General features: G+C 42.1%; 1 protein-coding gene across 6 annotated transcripts in view; it reads right to left on the bottom strand.

The window, feature by feature from the left end:
- The window catches only part of LOC109906779 (zinc finger E-box-binding homeobox 2), an 80,926-nt gene that overhangs the window by 45,778 nt on the left and 7,545 nt on the right, over positions 1-27,603 (bottom strand). For 3 of the 6 annotated variants that reach the window (XM_031792354.1, XM_031792358.1, XM_031792357.1), the window contains exon 3: positions 13,222-13,227. The exons of the other annotated variants lie outside the window; for them this stretch is intronic. In XM_031792354.1, coding sequence (XP_031648214.1) covers positions 13,222-13,227 — 6 coding nt within the window. The remainder of the gene's footprint in view (positions 1-13,221; positions 13,228-27,603) is intronic. 6 annotated transcript variants of the gene reach the window in all.

Genomic DNA, 27,603 nt, shown 5'->3' with positions numbered 1-27,603 from the left:
GACACAAAATGCAGTGCGATTACCGAGTTGGTACAGCCTTAATAAGCTGAATAATGAGGGAATTTCAGAAATGCACAAGCACCATTATAGTCCAACAATAAGAGCTAGGAGTGAGTAAACCAGCGCAGGGCAGAAGGTAGGCGTGGGGATATAATGAGGCCAGTGTTGTAAGTAATGTACTCTCCATTGTGCTACCATGTAAATGCTGCTACCCATTTCTTCTTCACATTCATACACACACAGCCCCCCGGATTTAAGCCAGTCGCAATCTGAGATTTCTTCTCTTTCTTCGAAGAACGGCACAGTGGTGTCCCTTATGCTTTTCTCTCTTTCTCTTCTCCTTCACCCTTCTCTCTCTCTCTCTCTCTCTCTCTCTCTCTCTCTCTCTCTCTCTCTCTCTCTCTCTCTCTCTCTCTCTCTCTCTCTCTCTCATTTTTTTCTCTGTTTAGTGACAGGCGGTGACAGAAACTGGCACCAGTCTGGCTTCTTGAAAGCAAACATTAAAGCTCATAGGATGAGCTGCAGGTGTGTTACTGCCAGACTCGTAAACATGCCACTAATTACATATTTTCCCCTCCGAATGACAATTAAGGTCAGTGAAATAATTGCAGTTCTTTATAATCCTTGCTGCTCTAACTGGGAATGATAGGGAGGAATGGACGTTCTGCTCCTACAGTGTTTGGACTTCTCTTCCTTTGTTGATGGTGCTCCTCCTTTCCCTGGTTTACTACCGTACTAAACACTGTCTGTGAAGCCCTTTGTCTCTTATACCTGACAACCCTCTTATGATTTTACAGGAAAATGTAAACAATTACAACTGGATCATTATCATCATTAATTATATTGACATTTCACGAGACAATATTTGTCTTACCATTTGAAGTATGAGTCTGCATGATACTAAATTATGTCACGCCTCTCACAAATCACATCTTTGGCCCGGCTCAGTCATTTTCTCATTGGCAAATGGTTGGAGGAGTGCAGCATTTCAGCTCAAACCATCTCAATCTCTTCTACTCCACTGTCAAGAGGCAGGAGGCACTTTGTGAACACACACATACATCAAAAGAACTGTGAGATAATTGTCTGTTTTTGTTAATAAGTTCCAAATATTGCTGTTGGACAAGGCCAGTAGAAGTGCCTTGGTCTGCACTTCTTCTTCTTCTGTCCTCCTCCAACAACGTGTCTGTTATTGTAACACAACGTAGGTGCAGGATTTAACAACACATACTTGGTTGGTTGTCTTGACGAGGGCCATAAACTGTGCTTGAATATCAGGACCGCCCAGAGACCTGGATCTATTAAGACAAGCATCCAGCCGTGCTTGAATATCTGTTCTGTGTTTCTTGGCTTGGGCCTACGCCATCCAAGTGGATCACATTTAAAAGCTAAGTTCCACCAATTCCCCATAAAGGAATGAAGAGATGGCCCTCTTTTGTCCATAGAATTCCATAGAACTATAGTACCAACCCATAGAACTCTGCGAGCCTGAAACGGAGGATCAACCTTCCTTCCATGTTGGTAGTAAGGCAGATGCTGCATATGACATGCCAAGGAAGCTTTATAGGAACCCTAATAGTACAGAGTCAAATTATAACTTTTGAAAACTGAGGCTTGATTCAATGCACTTTGTTTAAGTATCTCTGTTCCATTTGTTGATGCTAATCTTTGCAGTGCTTTTTACAAGCTGTTAATATTGATCGCTGCAGAGAGAGGATAGGAGGGAGGTGGTTCAATCACAATAACAGCATTCCATTACGAAGACGCAACAAAGAACCGTGCAGAGTGTGCAGCATCTCTCGCTCATATACCGTAAAGCCATGGTGTTTCGAATATTACCAAGTAGATACGGACTCAAATTGATTCGGGTAATGAATGCCTGCACCTTGAAATATAATAGCCACTTATAGTAATTACCTTCACAATTATCAAGGTCACCTAACAAAACAATGGCCGACATTTTGAGGACCCTAGCTGACACACATTTACTGTGACATGACGCTATCTTCGTATATATATGGTGACTGCTGTACCAACTCACTTGAATGAATCTTAATTGGGGAAATTGGGGAAATGATTGAACTATGAGAGAAATATTTTTGTCTCCTATTCTTTCCTTTCTTTTTTTGAAACTGTCCTTCACTCTGTTTCCTTCACCCAAGCCCTTGACGCATGTCAACGTGTCAGCCAAATTGAGATGACAACAGCGACACAAGTGAACTGTCACTCAGAACACTTCAGCTTGCACCACTCCCAAACCTGTTTGTATCAAATCAAACATTTTCATATAAAATTGTGTACACGCTTGAAGAACACTGCCCTGTTTTAGAATACAAAATATATATTAGAACTTCTTAGGGATCGGCGTCCCGTCAACTGGACAGTTATAAATCATGCAGTGCATTGTGTCAAGATCTCAGACTTTAGAGAAACAACAAATGTAGGTACATACAGTTGAAGTCGGGAGTTTACATACACCTTAGACAAATACATTTAAACTCAGTTTCTCAACAATTCCTGACATTTAATCCCAGTAATAATTCCCTGTCTTAGGTTAGTTAAGGTCACCACTTAATTTAAGAATGTAAAATGTCAGAATAGTAGAGAGAATTATTTATTTCAGATTGTATTTATTTCATCACATTCCCAGTGGGTCAGAAGTTTACATAGACTCAATTAGTATTTGGTAGCCTTGCCTTTAAATTGTTTAACTTGGGTCAAATGTTTCAGGTAGCCTTCCACAAGCTTCACCACAATAAGTTGGGTGAATTTTGGCCCAAATCTCCTGACAGAGCTGATGTAACTGAGTCAGGATTGTAAGCCTCCTCGCTCGCACACGCTTTTTCAGTTCTGCCCACAAATGTTCTATAGGATTGAGCTTTGTGATGGCCACTCCAATACCTTGACTTTGTTGTCCTTAACCATTTTGCCACAATTTTGGAAGTATGCTTGGGTTTATTGTCCATTTGGAAGAACCATTTTTTACATTTTTTAATTTACCTTTATTTAACTAGGCAAGTCAGTTAACTTCTTGGATATAGGGGGCGCTCTTTTAATTTATGGATAAAAAAATGTGCCCGTTTTAAGCGCAATATTTTGTCAAGAAAAGATGCTCGACTATGCATATAATTGGCGGCTTTGGAAAGAAAACACTCTAAGGTTTCCAAAACTGCAAAGATATTATCTGTGAGTGCCACAGAACTCATGCTACAGGCGAAACCAAGATGATACTTCAACCAGGAAATGGGCAGAATTTTCGAAGCTCTGTTTTCTATTGTCTCCTTATATGGCTGTGAATGCGCCGGGAATGAGCCTGCCCTTCCTATCGTTTCTCCAAGGTGTCTGCAGCATTGTGACGTATTTGTAGGCATATCATTGGAAGATTGGCCATAAGAGACTACATTTTCCAGGGGTCCGCCCGGTGTCCTTTGTCTAAATTGGTGCATAATCTACAAGCTGCACGCAGTCATCCAGTGATTGAGAGGAGAGAGAAGGCTTTCAACGAACGATATATCATGAAGAGATATGTGAAAAACACCTTGAGGATTGATTCTAAACAACGTTTACCATGTTTCAGTCGATATTATGGAGTTAATTTGGAAAAAAGTTAGGCGTTTTGAAGACTGAATTTTCGTTTTTTTTTGGTAGCCAAATGTGACGCACCAAACGGAGCAATTTCTCCTAAACAAATCATCTTTCAGGAAAAACGGAGCATTTGCTATCTAACTGAGAGTCTCCTCATTGAAAACATCTGAAGTTCTTCAAAGGTAATGATTTTATTTGAATGATTTTCTGGTTTTTGTGAAAATGTTGTCTGCTGATGCTAACGCTAAATGCTACGCTAGCCGTGCTAGCTGTTACACAAATGCTTATTTTGCAATGGTTGAGAAGCATATTTTGAAAATCTGAGATGACAGTGTTGTTAACAAAAGGCTAAGCTTGAGAGCTAGCATATTCATTTCATTTCATTTGCGATTTTCATGAATAGTTAACGTTGTGTTATGCTAATGAGCTGCGGGGATAATTACACTCCTGGATACAGGTTTTTTTCGTAGCTAAACGTGACGCACCAAACGGAGCGATTTCTCCTAAACAAATAATCTTTCAGGAAAAACTGAGCATTTGCTATCTAAACAAATAATCTTTCAGGAAAAACTGAGCATTTGCTATCTAACTGAGAGTCTCCTCATTGAAAACATCTGAAGTTCTTCAAAGGTAATGATTTTATTTGAATGATTTTCTGTTTTTTGTGAAAATGTTGCCTGCTAATGCTAACGCTAAATGCTACCCTAGGTGCGCTAGCTGTTACACAAATGCTTGTTTTGCTATGGTTGAGAAGCATATTTTGAAAATCTAAGATGACAGTGTTGTTAACAAAAGGCTAAGCTTGAGAGCTAGCATATTCATTTCATTTCATTTGCAATTTTCATGAATAGTTAACGTTGCGTTATGGTAATGAGCTTGAGGCTGTATTCACGATCCCGGATCCGGGATGGCTCGATGCAAGAAGTTTAAGAACAAATTCTTATTTTCAATGACAGCCTAGGAACAGTGGGTTAACTGCCTGATCAGGGACAGAACGACAGATTTGTACCTTGTCAGGTCGGGGGTTTGAACTTGCAACCTTCCGGTTACTAGTCCAATGCTCTAACCACTAGGCTACCCTGCGACCAAGCTAAAACTTCCTGATGACTTGAGATGTTGCTTCAATTTGCCCTCCTCATGATGCCATCTATTTTGTGAAGTCCACCAATCTCTCCTGCAGCAAAGCAACCCCAAAACATGATGCTGCAACCTCCATGCTCACGGTTGGGATGGTGTTCTTCGGATTGCAAGTCTCCCCCTTTATCCTCCAAACATAACGATAGTCATTATGGCCAAACAGTTCTATTTTTGCTTCATCAGATCAGAGGACATTTCTCCAAAAAGTACGATCTTTGTCCCCATGTACAGTTGCTAACCCTAGTCTGGCTTTTTTATGGTGGTTTTGGAGCAGTGGCTTCTTCCTTCCCGAGAAGCCTTTCAGGTCATAGGACTCGTTTTACTGTGGATATAGATACTTTTGTACCTATTTCCTCCAGCATCTTCACAAGGACCTTTGCTGTTGTTCTGGTATTGATTTGCACATTTCACACACCAGAGTCTCTAGGAGACAGAACGCGTCTTCTTCCTGAGCGGTATGATGGCTGCGTGGTCCCATGGTGTTTACACTTGCGTACTATTGTTTCTACAGATGAACGTGGTACCTTCAGGTGTTTGGAAATTGCTCCCAAGGATGAGCCAGATTTGTGGAGGTCTTGTCTGATTTCTTTAGATTTTCCCATGATGTCAAGCAAAGAGGCACTGAGTTTGAAGGCAGGCCTTCTGGCCTTGAAATACATGCACAGGTACACCTTCAATTGACTCAAATGATGGCAATAGCTTATCAGAAGCTTCTAAAGCCATGACATAATTTTCTGGAATTTTCAAAGCTGTTTAAAGGCACAGTCAACTTAGTGTATGTACATTTCTGACCCACTGGAATAGTGATACAGTGAATTATAAGTGAAATAATCTGTCTGAAAACAATTGTTGGAAAAATTACTTGTGTCATGCACAAAGTAGATGTCCTAACTGACTTGCCAAAACTATAGTTTGTTAACTTCTTGGTGACAGGGGGCAGTATTTTCACATCCGGATGAAATTCATGCCCAAATTCAACTGCCTGCTACTCATCCCCAGAAGATAAGATATGCATATTATTAGTAGCTGTTGATAGAAAACACTCTGAAGTTTCTAAAACTCTTTCAATCATGTCTGTGGATATAACAGAACTTATTTAGCAGGCGAAACCCCGAGGACAAACCATTCAGATTTTTTTTTTGAGGTCACTCTCTTTTCAATGAGATTTCATTGGGAATCGAGATTTCTAAGGGACCTTCTTGCAGTTCCTATCACTTTCACTGGATGTCACGGGTCTTTAGAAATTGGTTGAGGTTATTCCTTTGTGTAATGAAGTGTACTGTTAGATAGAAGCGCGTGACCAGAAAGCTAGCTACAGTTTGTTTTCTTCCTGTACTGAACACAGATCATCCGTCTTCAATTTGATCGATTATTTACGTTAAAAAATACCTAAAGTTGTATTACAAAAGTAGTTTGAAATGTTTTGGCAAAGTTTACAGGTAACTTTGGAGATATTTTGTAGTCACCTTGCTGCTCAAGTTGGAATCAGTGTTTTTCTGGATCAAATGCGCCAAATAAATTGACATTTTGGATATATATCGATGGAATTAATCGAACAAAAGGACCATTTGTGATGTTTATGGGACATATTGGAGTGCCAACAAAAGAAGCTTGTCAAAGGTAAGGCATGAATTATATTTTTATTTCTGCGTTTTGAGTCGCACCTGCAGAGTTGAAATATGGTTTCTCTCTTTGTTTACAGAGGTGCTATCCTCAGATAATAGCATCGTTTGCTTTTGCCGAAAAGCCTTTTTGAAATCTGACATGTTGGTTGGATTCACAACAATTGTAGCTTTAATTTGCTATCTTGCATGGGTGATTTAATGAAAGTTTGATTTTTATAGAAACTTATTTGAATTGAATTTGGCATTCTGCATTTTTCCTGGCTAGCGTCCCACATAACCCAGAGAGGTTAACAAGAAATATGTGGAGTGGTTGAAAAACAAGTTTTAATGACTCCAACCTAAGTGTATGTACATTTTCGGCTTCAACTGTATAAGTGTCTAATATTGGCTGAACTCTTAAATTCTTGTTAATATAACTGCACTCTCCAATTTACAATAGCTATTACTGCGTCAAATGCCATGCTATTGTTTGAGGAGAGCTCCTAACAACAAAACCCTTTTTTTTTAACACGATAGGTTTGGTAAATTCACCTCTGAAGGTGAAATGTGTACTTACATTCTGAAATTTTGCTCTGATTTATCTGCCAAAGGGTCCCAGAGATAACATTAAGTGTTGATCGATTTTGTATTTCCACTTAGTTAATTTGCAAAGAAAGGAATCTGTGTCTTCACTTGAACGACTCTGACTTTGTCAAATAAGCACCAATTGGGGTCAAACAAAGATAGTTAGATAGCCAATGAGCTGGGCTTTATGTGAGTCTTCGGAAACCCTGTGTCTGTCGCAAAATGTAGTTGCAAACCTTTCGCGACAGCATGCCTTTTCCTTTTGGGCAACAATTAGAAGAATATTCAGAGTTATGAGGTTATGAAAACTGGTTGTTTTGCAAATGTTGAACTTATAATATGGCTACTAATAAGGAAAAGCTAAATCAAAGTCCAAGTATACAGATTTGACAATATTCTTGCAGAAAAATGTAATATGAATGCAACTGTCTCCTTCACGATTTGCCCATATGTACCTGGGTGACTTCACGCTAAATGTCATGGAGAACGCTCATACTTCAAGTATCCGTCTGAAACTTTACACAAAAACTGCTGCCATCTTGTGGACACCATCGGAATTACAACCAGAGTGATGGCTAGAACTGGGACTTTTCTCTTGCATTTCAAAGACGGTGGTTGAAAAAAAAATGCCGTTTTTTTTGTTGTATTTTCTTCTTCCAGATCTAATGTGTTATATTCTCCTACATTAAATTCACATTTGCACAAACTTCAAAGTGTTTCCTACAGAGAATATGCATATCCTTGCTTCAGGGCCTGAGCTACAGGCAATTAGATTTTGTATGTAATTTTAGGCGAAAATTGGAAAAAAAGGTGGCTATCCCTAATTTTAAAAAACAGTCAAACATCTCTTTTATGACACGTTCAGGCTCAGAATTCAGCGCAAGGCCAACACTCCATACTCCGGATTCAAAATGTCAATATGAAGCATAAACCAACCTTTACTAATAAGCAACTTTTTACAGACTAGAATTAACTAGCTTGTTAGGAAAACCACACAGATAGCCAAGTCAGCTAGCCAATGGTTTTCCCAATGCAGTGCTGGAGTAGAATATTACTCCCACTATCTTTTTAAGGATCATTTGACCATCAAACAATGTTGGAGTGGGTTTCCTTTCACACACATAGCCCAGTAATAAACACTTGGCCTTTGTCTCACATACGCTTGACTAGAAAGATGACCTCAGCTTCAAAACAATAAAGGCCCTGTAATGCACTCTCCAGAGGCTTGTTGCACTAACTTTGTTTCACTTCAATACAATTTCTGAGAAAAAAAAGGAAATTCGTTGGACCTTATCAACTCCTTCTGCTCTATCACAAAGTATGTCAAAACTGACATTGGGGCATACCAGCCGGAGAGGCTACAACAAACTGGGACTATAATATGACTATAATATGAGTGTAATGAGTTTCTGTGTGTGTGTGTGTGTGTGTGTGTGTGTGTGTGTGTGTGTGTGTGTGTGTGTGTGTGTGTGTGTGTGTGTGTGTGTGTGTGTGTGTGTGTGTGTGTGTGTGTGTGTGTGTAAGAGCGAGAGGGGGGAGATTGAGAGAGAGATCAACATAGAGAGAGGGAGAGTGTGACTGTGCATTTGGTGTGTGGTGATATAGTGGTATTGGGGGGTGAAGCAGGGGGGCAACCTGAACAGCTAAGAGGATCAAATATCTAAGCAAAACAAAGGCTGTGTCACAGGGGCGTTCAAGTCACAAGCTCTGTCACTCCTACAACAACAGACCCCTCCCCAAACGTCTAGTCCCGTTGCCCCGACAGCGCCGGTCACAAAGAGACCCCAGATATTACAGAGAACAAAACAGCGGACAGATGTAGGTATTGTTATGCAGAGTATCTTCCTCTTCCCCCAGGGCTGACCATTTCCACTAAACGTCAACAGTGAAAAACTCTGATCTCTGCAATCCTTACCACTAAAAAGAACAACAAAATATCTAGTGTTTCCTTTTTGACTTGGGCCTGTTTAGCAGTCTACACTCTAGGTCAAGCTGACCAACTTTCTATTTCTAAATGCTGCTTTTTGACTTGGCCTTACTATAGGCTGATGGGAGTCTCGACTAGGACAATACGGCTCCCACCCTCTCTCTTCGTGGTCATCTCGTAGGATCTGACCCGTGCTTGAAGTGGCGTAAGGTGAAGCTGTGTATTATTACAGCTGGGAGCCCAGCGAGACTCAGTGATAGGATGAGCCCTGATTGATTAAGAGCAGATGGGCGCCGTCCACCATCCACACGTGGCAAACAACAGATATAGAAAAGCTGTGTCTTCATTCCCGGAGTAACACTCACATTGGATGGTTTGATTCGACGGCGCTCCTCTATAGTAGTCAGAGCTGGACAAACATTGGATTCCTTATCCTCTTACTCCCTAAGACCTTTGATCCATCTTTAACAATGAGGGAATATTACTTACAGTCAATCTTGGGATTTTTTTTTTTTAAGCGTACAAATATTGTCCAAGCAAAAGGTTTGCTTTAAACCTGAGGCCCCGTATGGTCTTACCGTAGATAGGTTCAACCTGACCTGACTGTTGTGGGTCTGTAAGTAAAGCGCTCTTAAATTAGACATGACTCTATCTAATTGTTGAATGTCATGTGGTCCAAGCCACAGCGTAAATCCTACCCCAGTCTAGACAGAATTCTTGACAGTCCTACACTAATGTCTGCTGCAGTCAGAAGGGGTAAATGCAGAATGGCAAGGTAATTTGACAAAAGGCACTTCTCCCAGCGAGCAATATAATGTGGCAGCAGAAGCAGCTTTTTAAAGAAATCAATTAAGTTTTAAAACGGTGTTCCTGGCTGGCCAGGGTGAGGAGGGTTATTATTCTGGAGGATTGAAGGGGGTGGGAGGGAGCTGGTGGGTGGTTGGGTGGATTCTCTGGAGGCAGAGCAGACCTCTGTCTTTCAGTGGCAGTGGTCTCCCAGCCCTCACCCTTCTCCTCACACAGCACCAAGGTTTATTTCCTGCTCACACTGTGGCCTTAAACTGCTACCTTCTCGTTATAAATCTTCTCAGGTTTCACCTCCAAGTGTCTGTGCTCCTGATCTCTGACTGGGGTTCTTAGCAGCTATGTATGACTCCGCGCCTGGAGGGCACTGATGAACGGAAGCCTTCTGCCCTTGCTCTGTCATACCCTGTTTAAGATGAGCTATCACTTTTCAAAGGGCTGCTGCGATTGGTTCGGGGGGGGCTTTGTGATTGGGGTGCAGGGGTAGAGGGGGAAACAGGGAAAATCTGGACTTCTGGCTTCTGACTCTGGGGAGGGTAAATGAGATAAAGTGGATTCATAACAGTTGGGTTCTGTTGGACTACTGCTTCAGTGAGCGTAGACAAGGTGTGTTGTATTCAGCAAAATAGCCATTGCTTCTTGAGCCTCTCAACCCCTTTTCTGCCCCCCCCCCCTCCCTCCCAGTGCTTGCTAAGCTACATGGATACACATCAAAAAGGGGACCAAAGGGGACCAGGCTAAACACATAACTCTTATTTATGATGTTCAAATTCAGACTCAGCAATTCCGCAATTCATTTTCATGATCAATTACAAAACCTGAAGGCATCTGTAATGCATGTTGTATGACAGCACACACACACACACACACACATACACACACCTACACTGACGAGCTGTTCATAGTGTTTGCCTAGTGCTCCTGCAGGAATACATTCAACTGGCTAATTTTCTTTTATGACATTTGTTTTGTGTTTTCTCCAGAGAGTTTGAGAGACACCTAGATGTTTGGTAATTACTGCAGGATTTCTGTTTGCTTGAGACTGGTTCGTTTTGAGAGACACCTACATGTTTGGTCATTAGTGCAGGATTTCTGTTTGCTTGAGACTGGTGAGTTTTGAGAGACACCTACATGTTTGGTAATTACTGCAGGATTTCTGTTTGCTTGAGACTGGTGAGTTTTGAGAGAGTGCTCAGGGAGTAGTCCAACTATTTTGGAATGAGAACAAGGTGAAAGCAAGGAAAGGAAGACAACGTGTAAGAGAGCCAGGTACCAAACTCCTAAGACTTGACCTTCTACATTAAGAACGTACTTGTAATGTAAATATATATATTGGCTAATGTCAGCATTATTCAGTGCTTTATTTGAGATATTCAAATAAGCAAAACTCCCCTGCTTATGTGTTTCTCAACATTACTTCTCATAACATGTTAGATTTTTATGAATCATTACTTGGTTGTCTAGGGAATATTCTGCAGTCAGAAAAGCGGGTCTGAACAGCTTCTTTCTCATGGACAGGAAAATTCATTTCAATATATTTATCTCCATGAATACATTTTTGTCGTGGAAAAATAATACAAAATCACAGAAGTGTGTTGGGGGATGAATAATCCAGATGCATGATGGTAGTTGGAAGCGCCACAAAATATTAGAAAGGGAAATTGCACTCAGCAGGAAGAGAAATCGTTGTGTTACCCCAGGTGAAAAATATTGTTGCTTTGCTTAAAAGTGCATGCAAGGCAAAGGCAAGCTACATTATTAGAATGTTTAAATATTAATTATTCTGCTGGGTAGTAAAGATGATCGAGTCACAGTGTCAACGACTTTATTTTCCTTCCAGAAGCCAGAGGAACTATTTTCTGTGAAACGTGATCCTGTGTTATTTCACCATCTTGGCAAACAAACAAATGTTTTTAAGGTTTTGCGGTTTTACTGTTTTTACAGATTTCGAGTTCTTCTAGGACTAATAGTGCTTGCTTTTAATTTCCTCATTTTTATATATCTATAAATGTCTCAATGCTTTTAGCAGGACTACTGCATAATGTATGTGGGAGAATGTGTGCAATCTTATATTTGGTACAACGGCTTTAGTACTTCTTTCAGGTGTTTCGGACAAACGACTCTACACGGAATCCGACATCTTAATTTAAAAGAATTTGGAAGGCAAATTAGAATTGATCTCAGTTGTCAATACTTACAGGTAGCAGTCAATACCTAAGTCAGATACATTCATATCCCCTTACAACCTAGTTACGAAATGACTTTAGAGGAATTCATATGAATAGTGTCACTCCTTTTTCCTTTTCTAAGGATGCTTGTTCAAATGGCTTTCTGCTATCTTTTGTCCGAAAGGCAATACAAATAGACTGCGATACATAGGGTTTGCCCAACAAAGTCCTGTATTATTTCTGAGGATCTTTTCTAGCTCTCAGGTAAATCAGAGAAAGCTGCTAGTTTCCCCGCTGTATGTCAGAGAGAGAGATCCAAAGCCGCTGGCTTAAAGATAGGTATTAAGACTGTAAGATCTAAAACACTTTGGGAGCCTTCAGAGTGAAATGGATAAAGATACAGAGGGCTGAGGGCAGAGACTTGAGGGAGAGAAAGAGATGGGGGACTAGAGAGAGAGAGAGAGAGAGGTGGGGGGAGTGGTGGAGGGGAGCTAGAGAAAGAAGAGGCCCCAGCTTCAGCTCTCTGAGACTCCTCGCTCCTTGCTGTCACTCATGGCTGCCCTGCCAGTATTTCCCCACCTGAGACGGATTGCGATGCATGTTCGAGTCACTCATGCACAAGAAGCAATACACAAGTTTGGTGTAAAGCCACTTTAAAAGCTCATCAGGCGCATACTTTGCTTGTAGGAAATACCTTATTCATGACGGAGGGAGCCGTAGCCTAGGTAATTACTTGAATCAAGGTGGCCTCGGAAATGTTTAAATCTACAAGGACGTGCAGGAGCATGAATAATGCAAAATAATTTGCATCTAAATTTTTTAAGTGTGCTTTATTCAAAAACTAAAATGCGGCTTTGATTAAAGTTTGATGAGTGGAAGCTGAGAGCTCTGTGCATGCTGGGAAAAGCTCCTTATTGGTAGAAATGATTTAGAATGGTGATAAAGGGGCAGGGAGAGGAGAGGAAGAAATGGGGGAGAGAATAAGACCAGAAGAAGAAACTGCCAATAAATAATCATTAAGGTAGAAGAGCATTAGTGCGTCAGCGAGGGTGTATTGTATAGAGAGAGGGATATTGTAATACGCTGCCTTGTAAGAACAGTTCTTCAGACAAGATGTTTCTAACAACATACAGTACAAAAACCACACAAAGGAGAATACAGCATGTAGCTGTGTAATGCTCTTCCATACAATCATTCATTTTTCTTAAAGATGGCATTGTGAGAGATATTTGTTTTCTATGTGGATGCACGTCATATTCAAATATCTAGGGGTGTATATTTTCTCTAAAATTATGTTTCAAAATCATGAACGCTTTCATTGCATGAAATGAAGTTCACAAAAGTGGACAGTTTACCTTCTGTTTGTTTCACAAAGTACAGTTACAACGTAAACCATTTTCACAGTGCTTACCTGCTTCTTGACGAACGCACCCCACAGCAAATTGGACAGCACAGAGAAAAAAAGAAGAAAAAAACATTGATTAATTTAGTGTCATAGGTCATGTGATTGAGACAAAAATATACGGAACTCTTTCCTTTAGAAATAAGGGATAAAATGATGCTACACAACATTGTACTGACTATTGTGCTACAGAAAGGCACACGACAAGAGATAGTCATTGTAGGTTATGTAGTAAGGTCATGATAGGCGATGATACCATACAGGTCTAAACAGACATTGTACATTTAGCTCATTCTTGACAATGACCTCTTAGCTTTGTCAAATGAGCATGGCACTTGGAAGAGCAAGTGAGAGTAATTGTTGATATTATTCCTTAATAGTAAGTGTGAGTTTTTGTTGTTGTTGTTGTCATAGACACTATTTGATGTAATATAGTCAGTCATCTGTTGTCCTATAGATTGATTTAATGGGTAAATGCAGAAAATACCATCTCTTCATAACTCCCTCTGGCCCACAGCACATATATATACTGTCAGTAACATGTTAATTACTGCTATCTGGTACTCCTGTTTAATTTGCGTTTAACCTTAACCTAGTCCCTGTTTACAGCCTAGTGTTCACATTTCACAGTCTCTCATTTCTTCCAAATGTCCTCAATCTGGCTTAGCAGTCACTATTGGATATACTGAGACAGAAAAGGAGATCAAGGACTTATTTCTGATCTTAGGTCCCAGTATGATTCTTATACTAAATATCATCTGAAAAGAAACAGCCTAAACCCGAGGCAATATTCTCCCCTCTGTCCATCCACAGGCCCACCCAACCAACACACACACACACACACACAAATCAGCACACAACACACACACACACACACACAAATCAGCACCCCCCTTTTGTTAAACAAACCATATATCACCAACTTTTTTTCCTTCCTGCTTGCATTGCGTTGGCCAGCCGGACTAAAGAAGGGGGACTATTTTTAACGTGGGCAGTCTAGAAACAAAGGCCTCTCCTGAGGCAGACCCCCTGCCTAGTGGGTCACCTAGGTCTCTGCGACACTGCTTCTTTTCCCACGCTAACCCCAGGGCTCATTTGCATCGCGCTGGCTGTTGGGGCGATTATGTTCAGGTGAGCTGGTTTGTATGGGGCCGGGGCCATAAGATATGACAGGCAGAGGGGCTTGGGGGGGCTGGAGGCCTGCCGCCTACCCCTGATCCTGTCCTTAATTGCGACTGACTGGCACCAGACACAATCACCCTCTTGATTCAGCAAATTGTCCTCAGAGTAGCTTGTGGTGACCCCGACCTGCGCAAATCATCTCACAGCAGCTGGCCGAGGTAAACAAGGAGCAATCTCACTTCCCCAAGGACAAAAGAGAGGGCTTATATGTTATATATTTTTTAAATATTCGATCAGTTACAGGTCCTCCTTTAAGTAAGGACAGATCTTGAGAAAGCATAGCACCAAAAGATCACAGCTCAGTGAATCCAACTGTATTTGCAATATTGCAATATAGTGACGCCGATGCCTATACAAATATACAAATGTCCTCATTAGTTGAAAGCCAAACCCAATCTAATGCAACTACATTTGAGATGTTACATACTAGATGTGACAAGGGGAAAGGTCCTAAAGTAGCCAGTGTGTGTGTGTATAGTGTACGTGTATTTCTCAAATATAATTGTCAGCATCTGGGCCTGTCCCTCCCAGTCTCTCAGAGTGCCAACAACGTCAGACAGGACAGGGTTCTGTGTTCGCAGTGGAGTGTAATTATCATGTTTCCGAAAGGGAGGATGGAGGATGTAATCTCAGGCCTCTGATTAAAGGGGAAAGAATAGAAGTGAGCAAGTGAAGGCTCCCTCACAAGAGTGTTTACAGGGAGACACACCTTCCACAACCACAACACTTCCACTGACCACTGACCCAGGAGATTACGCTTACCAAGACGGTAGGTCAGTTAGTATTTAACCAGAGGTGGAAGTTGGACTCACACTGTGAATAAATATGGCACCCAACTGATAATAGGTTACAAATACAAGGTACTACAATGGGGCACTTCAATGGGATTCTTTGAAATATGCTGCTATGGTATCTTTTGTATTGGCAATGCTAAATCTATGATACCCGCAGTAGTTACCTTGTATTATCAGGAGAACAAGGAATGTAAAAGGGAGTGCAGCTTTGCTTCCAACGAGATGGGGAGAGGAGTAAAGAAAAAACTGGACATTTGCCCCTGCAAGGTCTTCAATCTGTCAGTGTGTCAAGCTATCTTCGTTTCCCTCTCCTCCCAGAGAACTGACCATTTGAACCTCGCCCAGAGGAACCGCTGCAACACATTTCTGATGCAACATCTCCTGTGACAGAATTCGTTTATTTTTATTTATTTTTTTAGACACCCTTTATTCACTCAGTCCAAGACAAAATAAATCAGCGTGAAGAATCGAGCACACTGCACTTGTCCCCAGAACATCGGCCTATCAGTCATGCCGTTTTATCAACGGTAGATTTGGAACTAAGTTGAATTTCAAGACGTTATACCATCCCTACCCACTTTCGAACAACTGGTACTCCCCCCCCCCCCCCCCACAAGTATATCATTTTCTACCGTTTTGTCAGTTTCGTGTCCTTTTCCATAGATTAACCTGCGATTGTGATCTGTTTTCACTCTCCCAGAGACGTTGGCATTGTGGGGAATGTGATGTTTATCTCTGGAAGACGTGCAAACACAGAGCACGACCAACAATGAGAAAGGGAAATACAAAAAAACCAAAGTGTAAGAAATGACAGATAACATCCCATGAGTTGTTGGGGGACGTTCCTCTTCCTCACTTTCTTTCTTTCTTTTTTTGTGAACGGCTTTTCTTGTTGCACTTTGCTTCAGCTTCTATAGTGACACGTATGCTGCCTCTCTGGCTGGATGAAAAGAAAAAACAACAACAAAAGCAGCCATTTAACCCGTGTGCATTACCATGGCTACATCACATGATAACTCTACAGACAGAAGGTTGACTGGATGAAAGCTGAAACCTCAGAGCCAAATCATCCATTTTAGTAGCATGGATGATCAAATAGCACTAATAAAGATCCGTAATGATGAAACCGAAGAGAACGTTTCTTGGAGGCCTCATTTGGTAAATAAATGAGCTGAAAGAACTGTGGCAAAAGTAAAAAATTGTCTTTCAAGCTCTTCTAAACACGCCTGGGCTGAGTTACGCATCACCGAGGCTATAATCTTCACTCAATCTCAGAAAATTACCCCCATCCTCCTTCTTCCTCCTCCTTCCACCCAAAAAAACCTTATCAGCAGATACTCCCCTTCACTTTATTCCATTTATGAATTACAAGAAAGATGCTATTATATATTATTAATTTTGGTGCTGTTCTTTGGCTCTGGCTTCGTTCGGCGGTGAGCTGCGGATGTCGGAGCGGTGTAATTATGTTCTAGCCGGGCAGCCATCCGTTTCCTTTCAAAAATTTACAGGATTCTTAATCACGTTGCTCATTTGGGTGCACAGTAGCGAGGATGGCGCAACACAAACAGGGCACGTCTGTTTACACAGAAACACCTGCTTAGCATTGATAGCAGATGTCAGCCAGTGAACAGAACAAAAAAGGAGGAAAATGGAATTAAAAAGGCAAGCATCACCAACTTCTTATTATTTACTTTACTGCGAAAATGAACCACTATAATGGTGGATAGAGAGAGAGGAGAGAGAGGAGGGAGCGCATTACAAACGCCAAGAAAACTAGGGCTCATAATTATGCCTATTTTTTATTTATTTTTTTCTCTCTAGTTTATTTTCTATATTTTTCCTCTGGTTTTCTCCCACCTGCATGGAATGAGAGGAGGCAAGCCAGCATCCTAGACATGATGAGATTTTGGAGCCAGCTTTTCTCCACTCATTTCCGGTTAAGAAAACATCTATGGCCTTATATTTCTCTCCGTTTGCATCAGTCTTTACTGCATTATTCAGTTGCATTTTAGCGGGTTGGGTAATTAAATCTCTCCTAGCTGGGATGCGGTTTGTTCATTTTGTATTTAAATCAAATGTGAATATTTTTGTGATGAAAATGCAGAATGCTGTTAATCGACTTTCCTCACCTTATAAATGGATGACTATGGTCGAGCAAGCTTTGAAAATACTTTATTGTGCTTGCCAGTCTCACTAAATGGTTTCTTCTTAAGAACAATAGTCACAAGTCAACAACTGCATTGACAAACATATTTCACTGGATGAATGTGCTCGGCCAGGGATATTGGATCCCATGGTGACCTGGCTTCCCCCCACCCTATAGTAAAATATCAACAACAAAATGGCCACTGAGGACCTTTGTGACACACTGAGAGACACAGACACAAAGATACAAATAGCGGAGACACTGTGCCTTTAAAGCCCATCTGGCCTGGAGACGTAATAAAATTGACGTATTGATTCCTTTGAATTTACGAATGCCTGTTTCATAAACTCCATTTCCAAAGCCTAGCCCTCTTTAGAGCGCTGTCATTTCCCCCCCCAAATGGATCAATTATGTGCCCACGTAATCCCGTTACCTGTGAAATCCACGCATACTTCTCCCATTTGCGGCGGTTCCCAGGCGGACAGACTCACATTAAGCGCACATAAACAAACTAGAGGTTTTCCCTGATATTTAGGGATTGTTTTCTCACTGTATATTATTCACTGAAGAACAGTTACTCCCTCAGGGTTTAGGAGAATAGGAGAAAGAAGCTCTCTCCTTTTTCTCTTTACATATGAGTAAGGGAGGCATACCCACCTTAACACATCCTATTCAACATCCCCTCCTCGCTTACCCTGCCTTGCTGCCCGCCACGAAAAAAACTGAACACAAATAATAATGTCTCATCTTTATCTGCTCACAACAAGTAAGTAATAATATATTACACAGCAAATAATACATCCAATAAACTGATAGATTTTTTTTTCTCTCAATCACACCGTACAATTCCAATATGTGCCACCATACCCTCTAAACATTTAACATCTACCTTTTCATCACCTTGTTTTGAACATTGTATGAAAAATGACGACACTGTATTCCTTTGCGTCCATTTTACAGACGCCTTACACGAGGTGTCCCAGAGTGAAGTGATAGCTTATACGGTATCTCCAGAACTGCAACATGTTTATGGGGTTTCTGCTTTCTCTGTGTTACATTGAAAACAAAAGGTGGGAAACATCCGAGGTTGTAAAACATTGGACCTACATTACCCGGTGTGTAGACGTAAATGTAATGTACTGTAGCAAGGCAAGGTAGCTAGGCATAATAGGATAGGCTAGGCCCACTCCCTCCCACCCCATTTCCAGCCACTACAAATCTGTTTTGCTATCTTACATTCTTGAAGTAAAAAAAAATTTAAAAACGGAAAATAATCTGTCCTGGATCTTATTTGCCACACTCCAGAGGGCAACAAGCAGCTCAGTTACACTACACTTGCACTGAACAATCTGTCTGGTGAAGGTTCACAACATTCTGAAATACCTTGTCAGATACTGCCTGACCTGTTCAGCAGAGTGACTCTGAAAATAATCAAATAAAATATTAATGAAGGGATATTCTGTGAAGAAGAGAGGTGAGGAGGGAGAGGAGGGAGGTGGTGCAGCATATATGAAAGGAAGCACTTTTTGCCTTTCTACTCGGAAGCCCACTGCTCTCTCCTCACAATCAGCCATGCACACCCCCAGCCATTGTGTGCAAGGGGCTTTAAAGATAAATGGCTGCATGTTAACCACATTTGACATGCTGTACAGTAGCAGCCACCTTGGGTCTCAGGATGCAGCCAAACAAAAAAATACAACAAACAATCCCAGCAAGGATGTCAAACATGAGGAAAAGCACAACAATTTGTCACATATCTGTAAAAGTTGTGGCTCGCTCGCTGAGTGCACCGGAGGTTGGAGAAAGAAGGGCTGTGTGTGTGTGTGTGTGTGTGTGTGTGTGTGTGTGTGTGTGTGTGTGTGTGTGTGTGTGTGTGTGTGTGTGTGTGTGTGTGTGTGTGTGTGTGTGTGTGTGTGTGTGTGTGTGTGTGTGTGTGTGTGTGTGTGTGTGTGTGTGTGTGCGTGTGTGTGCTGTGAGGCCTAGAGATTGATGTGCTGTGGATCTAAAGGCACATACTTGAGTAAATGTTGCCACTATCCCAGACTGACAGACTTGTGTCATATCACATAACCTCTTTGATAAAACACCACCATCAAAAGGTGATATTGTGGGGAACGTCATGTAACATCGTATATCCCTCTCATGCCAGTGCTGACGTCACAAGGCCAGTCAAGTGATGAACACTTAGTTAATTAACAGACAACATATTCAGAAGTACAGGCCATCGGTAGCTAGCCTGTAGTCTGCTCCTTCTATGGATTTATCTGGAAAATCGGACTGAGGTCGTAACTGAGGCCAAGAACCTGACCACAGAGTTCTGAAACCAATCCGAGTGGTTCTGGAACCTGACCATTGAGTTCTGAAACCAATCCCGAGTGGTTCTGGAACCTGACCATAGAGTTCTGAAACCAATCCCGAGTGGTTCTGGAACCTGACCAAAGAGTTCCATCCCGATATGCAGTGCTGCTAAGAAACTGTTGGATGGAACCGGGCAATGGAGAGAACTCATTGTTTTTAAAACTGGACAAGTCTTCCGTTATCCTAATGACAAACATTACCTTATTCCTTGGCCCTGCTTTTCTGATGGATTTACCTGGGAAATACACAGAAAAGACCTTTCAAATGCCACATGTTCCTGTCTCTGGTGTTTATTTTATCAGTAGCAGCTGAGAGGAATTGCTAAAGTGATGCTAACGAAGACTAAATTGCAAATAGGTTCAATGTTTTGCAAACAGTTTCACCTGCATGCTGGGAACAGGGAAGAGGAGGAGGATGGCAACCTCGGTTTGCACAGTCTTCGCAGTGCTGCTCCTTTTATAAATTACCTCATCAGTGACTGAAATTAACACCGATTCTTGCAGGCAATTTCTCAATTTCCAATGCTAATTACGTTTTTCTCTTTACTTTTAAATTCTGTACCACCTGTTTAGGGGGGGAAGACATCTTAGGCAACGCAGCCGCATTTAATCACAATTTTAATTAACCACGGTGTAGATGTAAAAAAGAAGCAATTATAATGCAGATGAATGATGATTTTCCCACATTAAATTGTTTTGTTTCTTCGTTGTGTTGATTGCATAAACACAGGCGGCGAACAATTTTTATCTACTGTAATTTTGTAATTGTTTTGCAACCAAAAATTATTTGGACAGACAGACTGAGTTCATCTGTTTACAGATTGTTTAATTTTGTTTAACCCTGTAATTGCTGCCAATACGTGTTTGGGTTAAAACGTCATTTTGACAAGCAGAAGCTAGGCAGCCCTGCTACTGATGTACTTAGACGGTATCAAGCCCAACACCTACTGTCTGTACATCTCTGTACACTCATCCTCTCAAGAAAAAAGAAAAAAGACTAAACTTAACGACATCTTTACCTCCATTGACCTTATCCAACTATTTAACTAAATGAAAGTCACTCTACCCCCCTCCCTCCCCTTTTACAATTGAGCAGACAGTTGCAAATGAAAGCACAGATGGGTACTACAAGAATGGACTCATAATCTTTACAGGCTCATGAAAATATCATTGGGTGTCTTAGAGGACTTTTACAGGCTGTGTTCTCAGGACCTCGCTTTTATATTAACGTCACAAGCACTGCCACAATAAAGACTAAAAGACATCAACATTACAAATCCCCCTAAAATGGTGTTGTTTCTTTCGCTAAAAGCATTTGTTGGCTAACAAACTCAACTGATATAGAGATGCACCTATATGTGTTTGGCACAGAGGTGAATTAGATTGACCTGAGTCAGACACACACACTGTCATGGCTTGAAATGGTGGAACCAACCGACCCATTAGAGACCAGAGGACTGTTCGCATTACTGTCCGCATTTGATGGGGAGAGGAGATATCTGGCATGGCTGATGGCTTGGGGCCTACAGGCCTTTCACCCTGACCTGGCTAGCGTGGTCTGCTACCGGACGTCTTGTCCCCCTTCCCCTGTCTACCTTCCCCCACCTAGTTGCCTGCCTCCCCCTCCCCTTCACTAATCTCACTGCAAACAGCTTTCAGTTTGAGCAGAGACCATAAAGAGGAGGAGAGAAGGGAGGGGAGGCATAGGAGTCCTGCAGCCACAGGCAGTGCAGTGGAGCTTCTCTATGAAAAAAACTTCAGTATGAAATAGAGGGGGGGGGGGGGGGCTCAACTACAGTATGTGTATGCAACTATAATTCGTTGCTTTTGTATGGGTTTTGAAAACTGGTTCGCGAGAGAGTTCGAGCACAGTGTGTAATTCCAAAAAACAACACCGAAATCCGTAATACTGGTCATGAAAATAACCCATATATACTATGCAGTAAACACAGCGCTTCTGAGCATACATCAACACAAAAAAATATAATGTTTATGAGTCTCTGCTCTTCTGACTTTCCAAGAGCACCTCAAGAGATTCACAGCAACACTTGGTATATAATCATATCTTTGGAGAAAAGAGGCAACCCCTTTCTGAATATTAGTGGTGATGGCTAGGAGTAAACAGAGCATAAAATCCAGAGGAACTGTGACAATGCCCGTATGCACGCAGACAATACCAGGCCGGCATCTCCATGCCTTTGTTCCCAGCTTAACAAAACTCTGCCGTCACACCACTTTGACTCAATGCTGCCTGTCGAACGGCCATCAACCCGTCAGGCCCTGGCTGTCACATGCAAAGCTCACAGAGAGAGAGAGAGAGAGAGAGGAGGAGGACTGAGAGACAGAGAGAGGAGAGAGAGGGCAAGAAAGCTGTGAGAAAGTGTCATACTTCTCCAAGGCTCGAAGGCTGTGAAAGAGGCGAATACATTTTAAGCATGTGTACATGGGAAAGGTTTTTGTTTTTAAAAGAGAGAAAAATACAAGAAACAATGATAGTCACCTAGATCTTTGACTTCCACTTCAATAAGAATACATGTTTAAGAGGATTTCAACTCTTGCTCCTTAGGGGATTTGAAACATTTTACAGCCGAAATTTTCGCCCTGCTTCGTGATGTCGCAGAGACAGAATTGGAGCAGCGAAGAATCACTGAAAGTTTCATCAAACAAATCCTTATCTCGATTTCTCTAAGGGGTATAGAGGAGAGTAATTCAAGAAGATAACGGTACTGCTCGTCTGTGTCCTGCTACATCCCATTTCTATGTAAGTCAGGCGATTCAAGGTGCTACGATTGCATTTGTTCTCTCTCTTTTTGTGTATGTGTATATGTGTGTGTGTGTGTGCGCGTGCACGTGTTTGAACATGCACGCGTGTCTGTGCATGCATGTGTGTGAGTGTACAACTTTGTCTGATGCACAGGGTAACTCTGAAAGCCTGACGCTCAATATCCACCACTGCACTCACTCACTGAGTGGTTTTTATCCTCAGCAATATCATCCATTGCACTAAACCAATTTTTCCAAGTCACTATTCCAGCCAAGCAACAAATGTTTGTCCTCATATCCACCCCCTCCCCCCAAAACCCAATAAAAGACAACACTAAAGATGGCCATTACCACAGAGATTTGGAAGCAGAGGAGAAAAGGGAAGGAAAAGGTAGAGAAAAAAGGCCTACTCATCCCTTCATCCCTTCATCCGATCCTAACTTTGCGCCCATTACCCCTGTGGCCTAGCTCGCTCAGGGCCCTTTTCTCTCGCTTCTCTCCTCCACCCTGGCCAAGCCAGGGAGAGATTTGTCTCACCCTCCCGCCCTGCCACTGTCAGTTCCCTGTCTCTTTCCCCGGCCCCTACCCTGGCTGTCAGGTTCTGGCCTGCCAATTTCAACTTGAAGCTTGACTGAGCTGATTTGATGCAAATACCTCAGGGGAGAATCCTGAAACTGATGAACAGTTTATGTCAAGTCGATTTTGCACCGTTGGGAAAAGGTAACCTCTGCGTCGGAGAGGAAGAAAAAAGACACAACAAGGTTAAAGAGAGAGAGAGAGAGAGTGGCTTTTGGTGCACATGTAATAGCGCCCGGCTCCGCGTCCCTCCCCCCGCCGCCCCGTGTCCCCTTGCTGCCTCTTACCGCTCCTCAGAAATGGTAACTGTCAGTAGAAGTACTAATTGCAGATGTGCCAAGCTGCCATTATAATAAAATCAGAGGCAGTGTGGACATTAAAAATGGCTTCCTCATTTGCGAGACTGCTGAAAAGGTAGGCATAACTGAATATTTCATGACTTTAATTACTAAGGAATATTCCTTTCCGGCAGTATGGAACGAGTGTTGCTGTAACTAATTATGAAAAGTAATAACATTACAGATCCTGTGATTGCCAGTTTACAAGGTAGCCTACTCGGCATGTTGAGATACTATAATATCCCAGACCCATACAATATTAGAATACATACAGGGAAAATATCTCTCTCTCTACCTCTCTGTTTCTCACACTCACACTCTCTCTCCCTCAACCTCACCACCTCTCCACATGTCCCTGCCATTTGAATGAAAACAGACAGAATATTGAGAGACTTTCTCCTCCTACACATTTTCTTAACAAAGCCCTGATGCAACCAGGTACCTGGACCGTGAAGTGCAATTTGATTAATCCTTTAATTCGCAAGACTAAGTACCTGTGTGGCTCTAACCTAACTTCCGCGTTACCAGCCATATATTTACATTACTTCATCATCCTGACTCCCTTTGATGTCAGCGGCTCAGTTCGATACGACTCTGCCCGTACATTATTCAACTATGCTGCTGCCAATGGCACATCCCAGGAGTAATGTATGACCACTGATATGGCCGTGGAGAGAAGGAAAGTACAAGGTCTGCTTTGATGGGCATGCTAAAACTAATACCCCTAAGTAGTAAGAATAACAAAGTGATGGAGAATTTATCTCAGGAATGTTGGAACAAGACTTCTGGAGTGATAAGAGTGAATCTTCCTTTGGGTAGGAAAGCAGGGAGTAGCCAGTAATTACTGACGGCTGGGGTCGAGCCTGGACTTACAGAGGGTAAACAGTCAGTGATAGTGCGGGTAGAGGCTACGGTCGTCTAGGCACCGAGTCCGCCCATGCCTTTTTTAGCCGCAACTAGTCCCAACCCCAGCCCCAACCCTAACCTTAGCCCTCCACCCCTACCCCATTCCCAGCGATATACCCGAGCCCTCAACCCGAGCCCTTTTCTCCTGACCCTGCCTGCAACCTATGGCTCTGGTCCTGTGTGTCAGAAAGGCTGAGGACAGGCCTGTCGGTGTGATTATCCTCCAGCTACCTGAGGAGGTGTTTGTTTGACATTGGTGTTTGACAGCGGCGGGACACAGGCCGTTCAGTGGGGGCTCCATCGCCAGTCAGAACCTATTAACACAAGAATTCACCTCAGAGTTTTTACAAGGCCAGACTGGTTCACACACTATCGTTACACGTGTTCTTACTACCGATGACATTTAAAGGGGGAGGTGTGCGGTTTTTTTTTCTCTTCTTGGCTCACTTTTTTACCAAAGGTTAAATATATGTTTGAATAACAAGGGGAAATGTAATTTCATACAATTTCCTCTATTGCTGCAACGTTCAGTTAAGAGCTCATTTGATCAAACGATAAGATGAAAGCATTTAAAGTGACAAAAATGTAGTGCTACAAATGACTGAATCTGCACAGCAATCAACTGCAATTGCATAGAAATAACAGTGGCACGGTTACCTTCCATAATATTCTAAATGGACCCCGTATGTCCTTAATCAAGACAGACACAACCTTCTCCATTTCCAACCAGGCAAAGGTAGGAAAGGAGAACATCTCTCTCGGTGACTTGGCTTCTACATGATTCAAACAAATGAAAGGAAATGAGCTGGAATGAGGCAACATGTTCTATTAGGTGTTGTGAAGGGGAATCGTATAACAGTGTAAAATGCATTGAGTCATGTGTGTGAAAAAGTCCTACATTTCCAAATGTCATGATACCTTAATCTGACAATCTCTTATTGATTGTCCCATGTGTCCATGACCTTGCCAGAAGTGCTCTTCCACCCGACAATCAAACATACATCAAAGCGTGTGTGTGTGTGTGTGTGTGTGTGTGTGTGTGTGTGTGTGTGTGTGTGTGTGTGTGTGTGTGTGTGTGTGTGTGTGTGTGTGTGTGTGTGTGTGTGTGTGTGTGTGTGTGTTCGTGCTTGCATTGTGGTCAGACCTGGTGGGGGAAAAAAACGAAATCTACCAACTTCAGAGGATCAAACAGGAAACTGAGGAACAGCTTTTAGCATTGTTTTTCCCATAAAGGTGACAACTTTGAACATGCAGATAACGAACGGTGGACCGAGAAACATGGCGCCATTCATACACCACCAACCACATCAAAAGCCATCTGATCGGATAAAGAGCCTTTCATTTTCTAGTGTTGATACCTTCCTTTTTTAGCTTTTTAGTAGAGCCCCCCACCCCATCCCCGACAGCAGTATGGAGCGCTATACTCTGAGTCATTATCATTAGCACACCAATATTTCTATAGGCCATAATACAGTCATTATTGAACTTGCGGAATACATGCTGTTTAGGCTATGGGGGGGTGTGGAGCAGCCACAAATGGCATGCATGTGGGCACTATACTTACTCACTCATGAGCAAAGTCCAGATGTATATTGTAAGAGGACAATCAGCAGGATGGGAGATTTCCATTGTGATTTCTATTGTATTTCTCTTGTTCTGAAGCACAGACGGCGCATTAGCTAGAACTGCCGAGTTGCTGTGTATTACGCTGACTGTGAGTCACACGCAACACACCATAATGAAATGAGATGAGATTATGCGCACAGAACGCGGTGCCTTTAAACTTGCAATTTGTTTAATTAAGAAAAGCGAAAAATGTGAGTTCACACCTGCTATGCAACCTGTCGCGAGTCATATCCTGTGTACCTTGCAAATAGGAGAGTTGACACGTGGAACATTTTGAAAATCACACGCGAGCCATTGTAAACAACTAGATGTGTGCAAACAGCGGGACCGAATGGATGGGCCAAATAAAGACTTCGCATTTTCACTTTGAGAAAATGTCAAATGAGGCATGATATTTTTCTAAAATGTATTTTTCTCACCCAATGCATAAAACATTGTGGGCTTAAGGATAAGGAAGTACACAGATAAATGAAAAGTCCAAATGCATGCAATTATTTGCCAGTCCACTGAAGTTTCAATTTCGGTGTTTGCCTTGTGTCTGCATCACACACACAGGGGGGGGAGGAAAAGAGCCAAGGAATGAACGAAAGAAAGAAGGGAAAGACAATCGACTGAATATTTTCCAACTTCAGTTGTGTTTGAGTTCACATCACCTTACAGGGGAGTGGATATGAACTGTCAAGTCACAAGAGGACGGTGACAGAGAGACGGGGCTTAGAGGACGAGTCACGGCGGAATGACGCCGCAAACACCTCTAATTCTGTCACTTCTCCTCCATCATTCAATCTTTCACACCCGCGAGTCGCTAAAGTCCTCACACACACACAACCTGAACTACGGACAACACACACACAACCAAATACAGCACCATATGATCCAGCGCAGGACAAAGAATTAGAGGTGGATGAAGTGAACCGGGTCTCAAAACAAGTCAAACTTAAGACTTAAGCCTCATCAAAACATGATCAAATGTCTATTCGCTTTAAGCATAATGAATATTGAGACATTAAATCAACATATTAAGCCCAGGGGCTTGAGGACTGCCTTCTCATTGGCTAGGATTCATGCATTTTTCTTAGTCACTGGTGACGCAAGAAACTCAGCAGTACTACTTGCATTCTGTGGTCCTCAGCAGTGACATATGTAAGCAGCACAGAAGACATTGCCAGCAGAACAGCAACTAGAGCTGAAGCTATTGCAGAGGGAAGGAATTTCAGCTATAATCATGGGTTGGCTATTGTATAAAGCCAAGCGAGTCCCCTATCCAAGATCTCGCAGCTTTTCCACACAAAAAAATACAGAGCAGAACATGGAACAGGCTGTTCTGACTCTTTACTTCAGAAAACGTACTTAAGAAGAAGGCATCGGAAGGGAGAGAGGGAAGGTTTTCATCAGAGCTGAGAAAGTGGTCCATGCATGAGAAGAGCAGAAACCTGAACTGTCCAAGTAAAGAGTGAATGTGTGTCCACAAAGAGTTAACCACTTCCCCTGGTATCGAAGCATGGGTTAATATCACGCCTGCCTAGTAAAGAATTATCCCTGCGCCTCTCGGAACAAAAGACTCCTTTTGCAAACAGACTCCTACTTTCCCCCAGTGTCCAAAGGTGTTTGCTGAAGTAAATCTGTCTAAATCCCGGTCAGCTTGGGAAGGGGGGAAGGTGTACTAATAACCCTTTTTTTTTCTTAACAAAAAGTTCTGGTTG

The sequence above is a fragment of the Oncorhynchus kisutch genome, linkage group LG16 (genome assembly GCF_002021735.2).
Source record: "Oncorhynchus kisutch isolate 150728-3 linkage group LG16, Okis_V2, whole genome shotgun sequence".
Taxonomy (NCBI): Eukaryota; Metazoa; Chordata; class Actinopteri; order Salmoniformes; family Salmonidae; genus Oncorhynchus; species Oncorhynchus kisutch.
The sequence above is the reverse complement of the archived record's forward strand: the minus strand, read 5'-3'. Positions and strand labels throughout refer to the sequence as shown.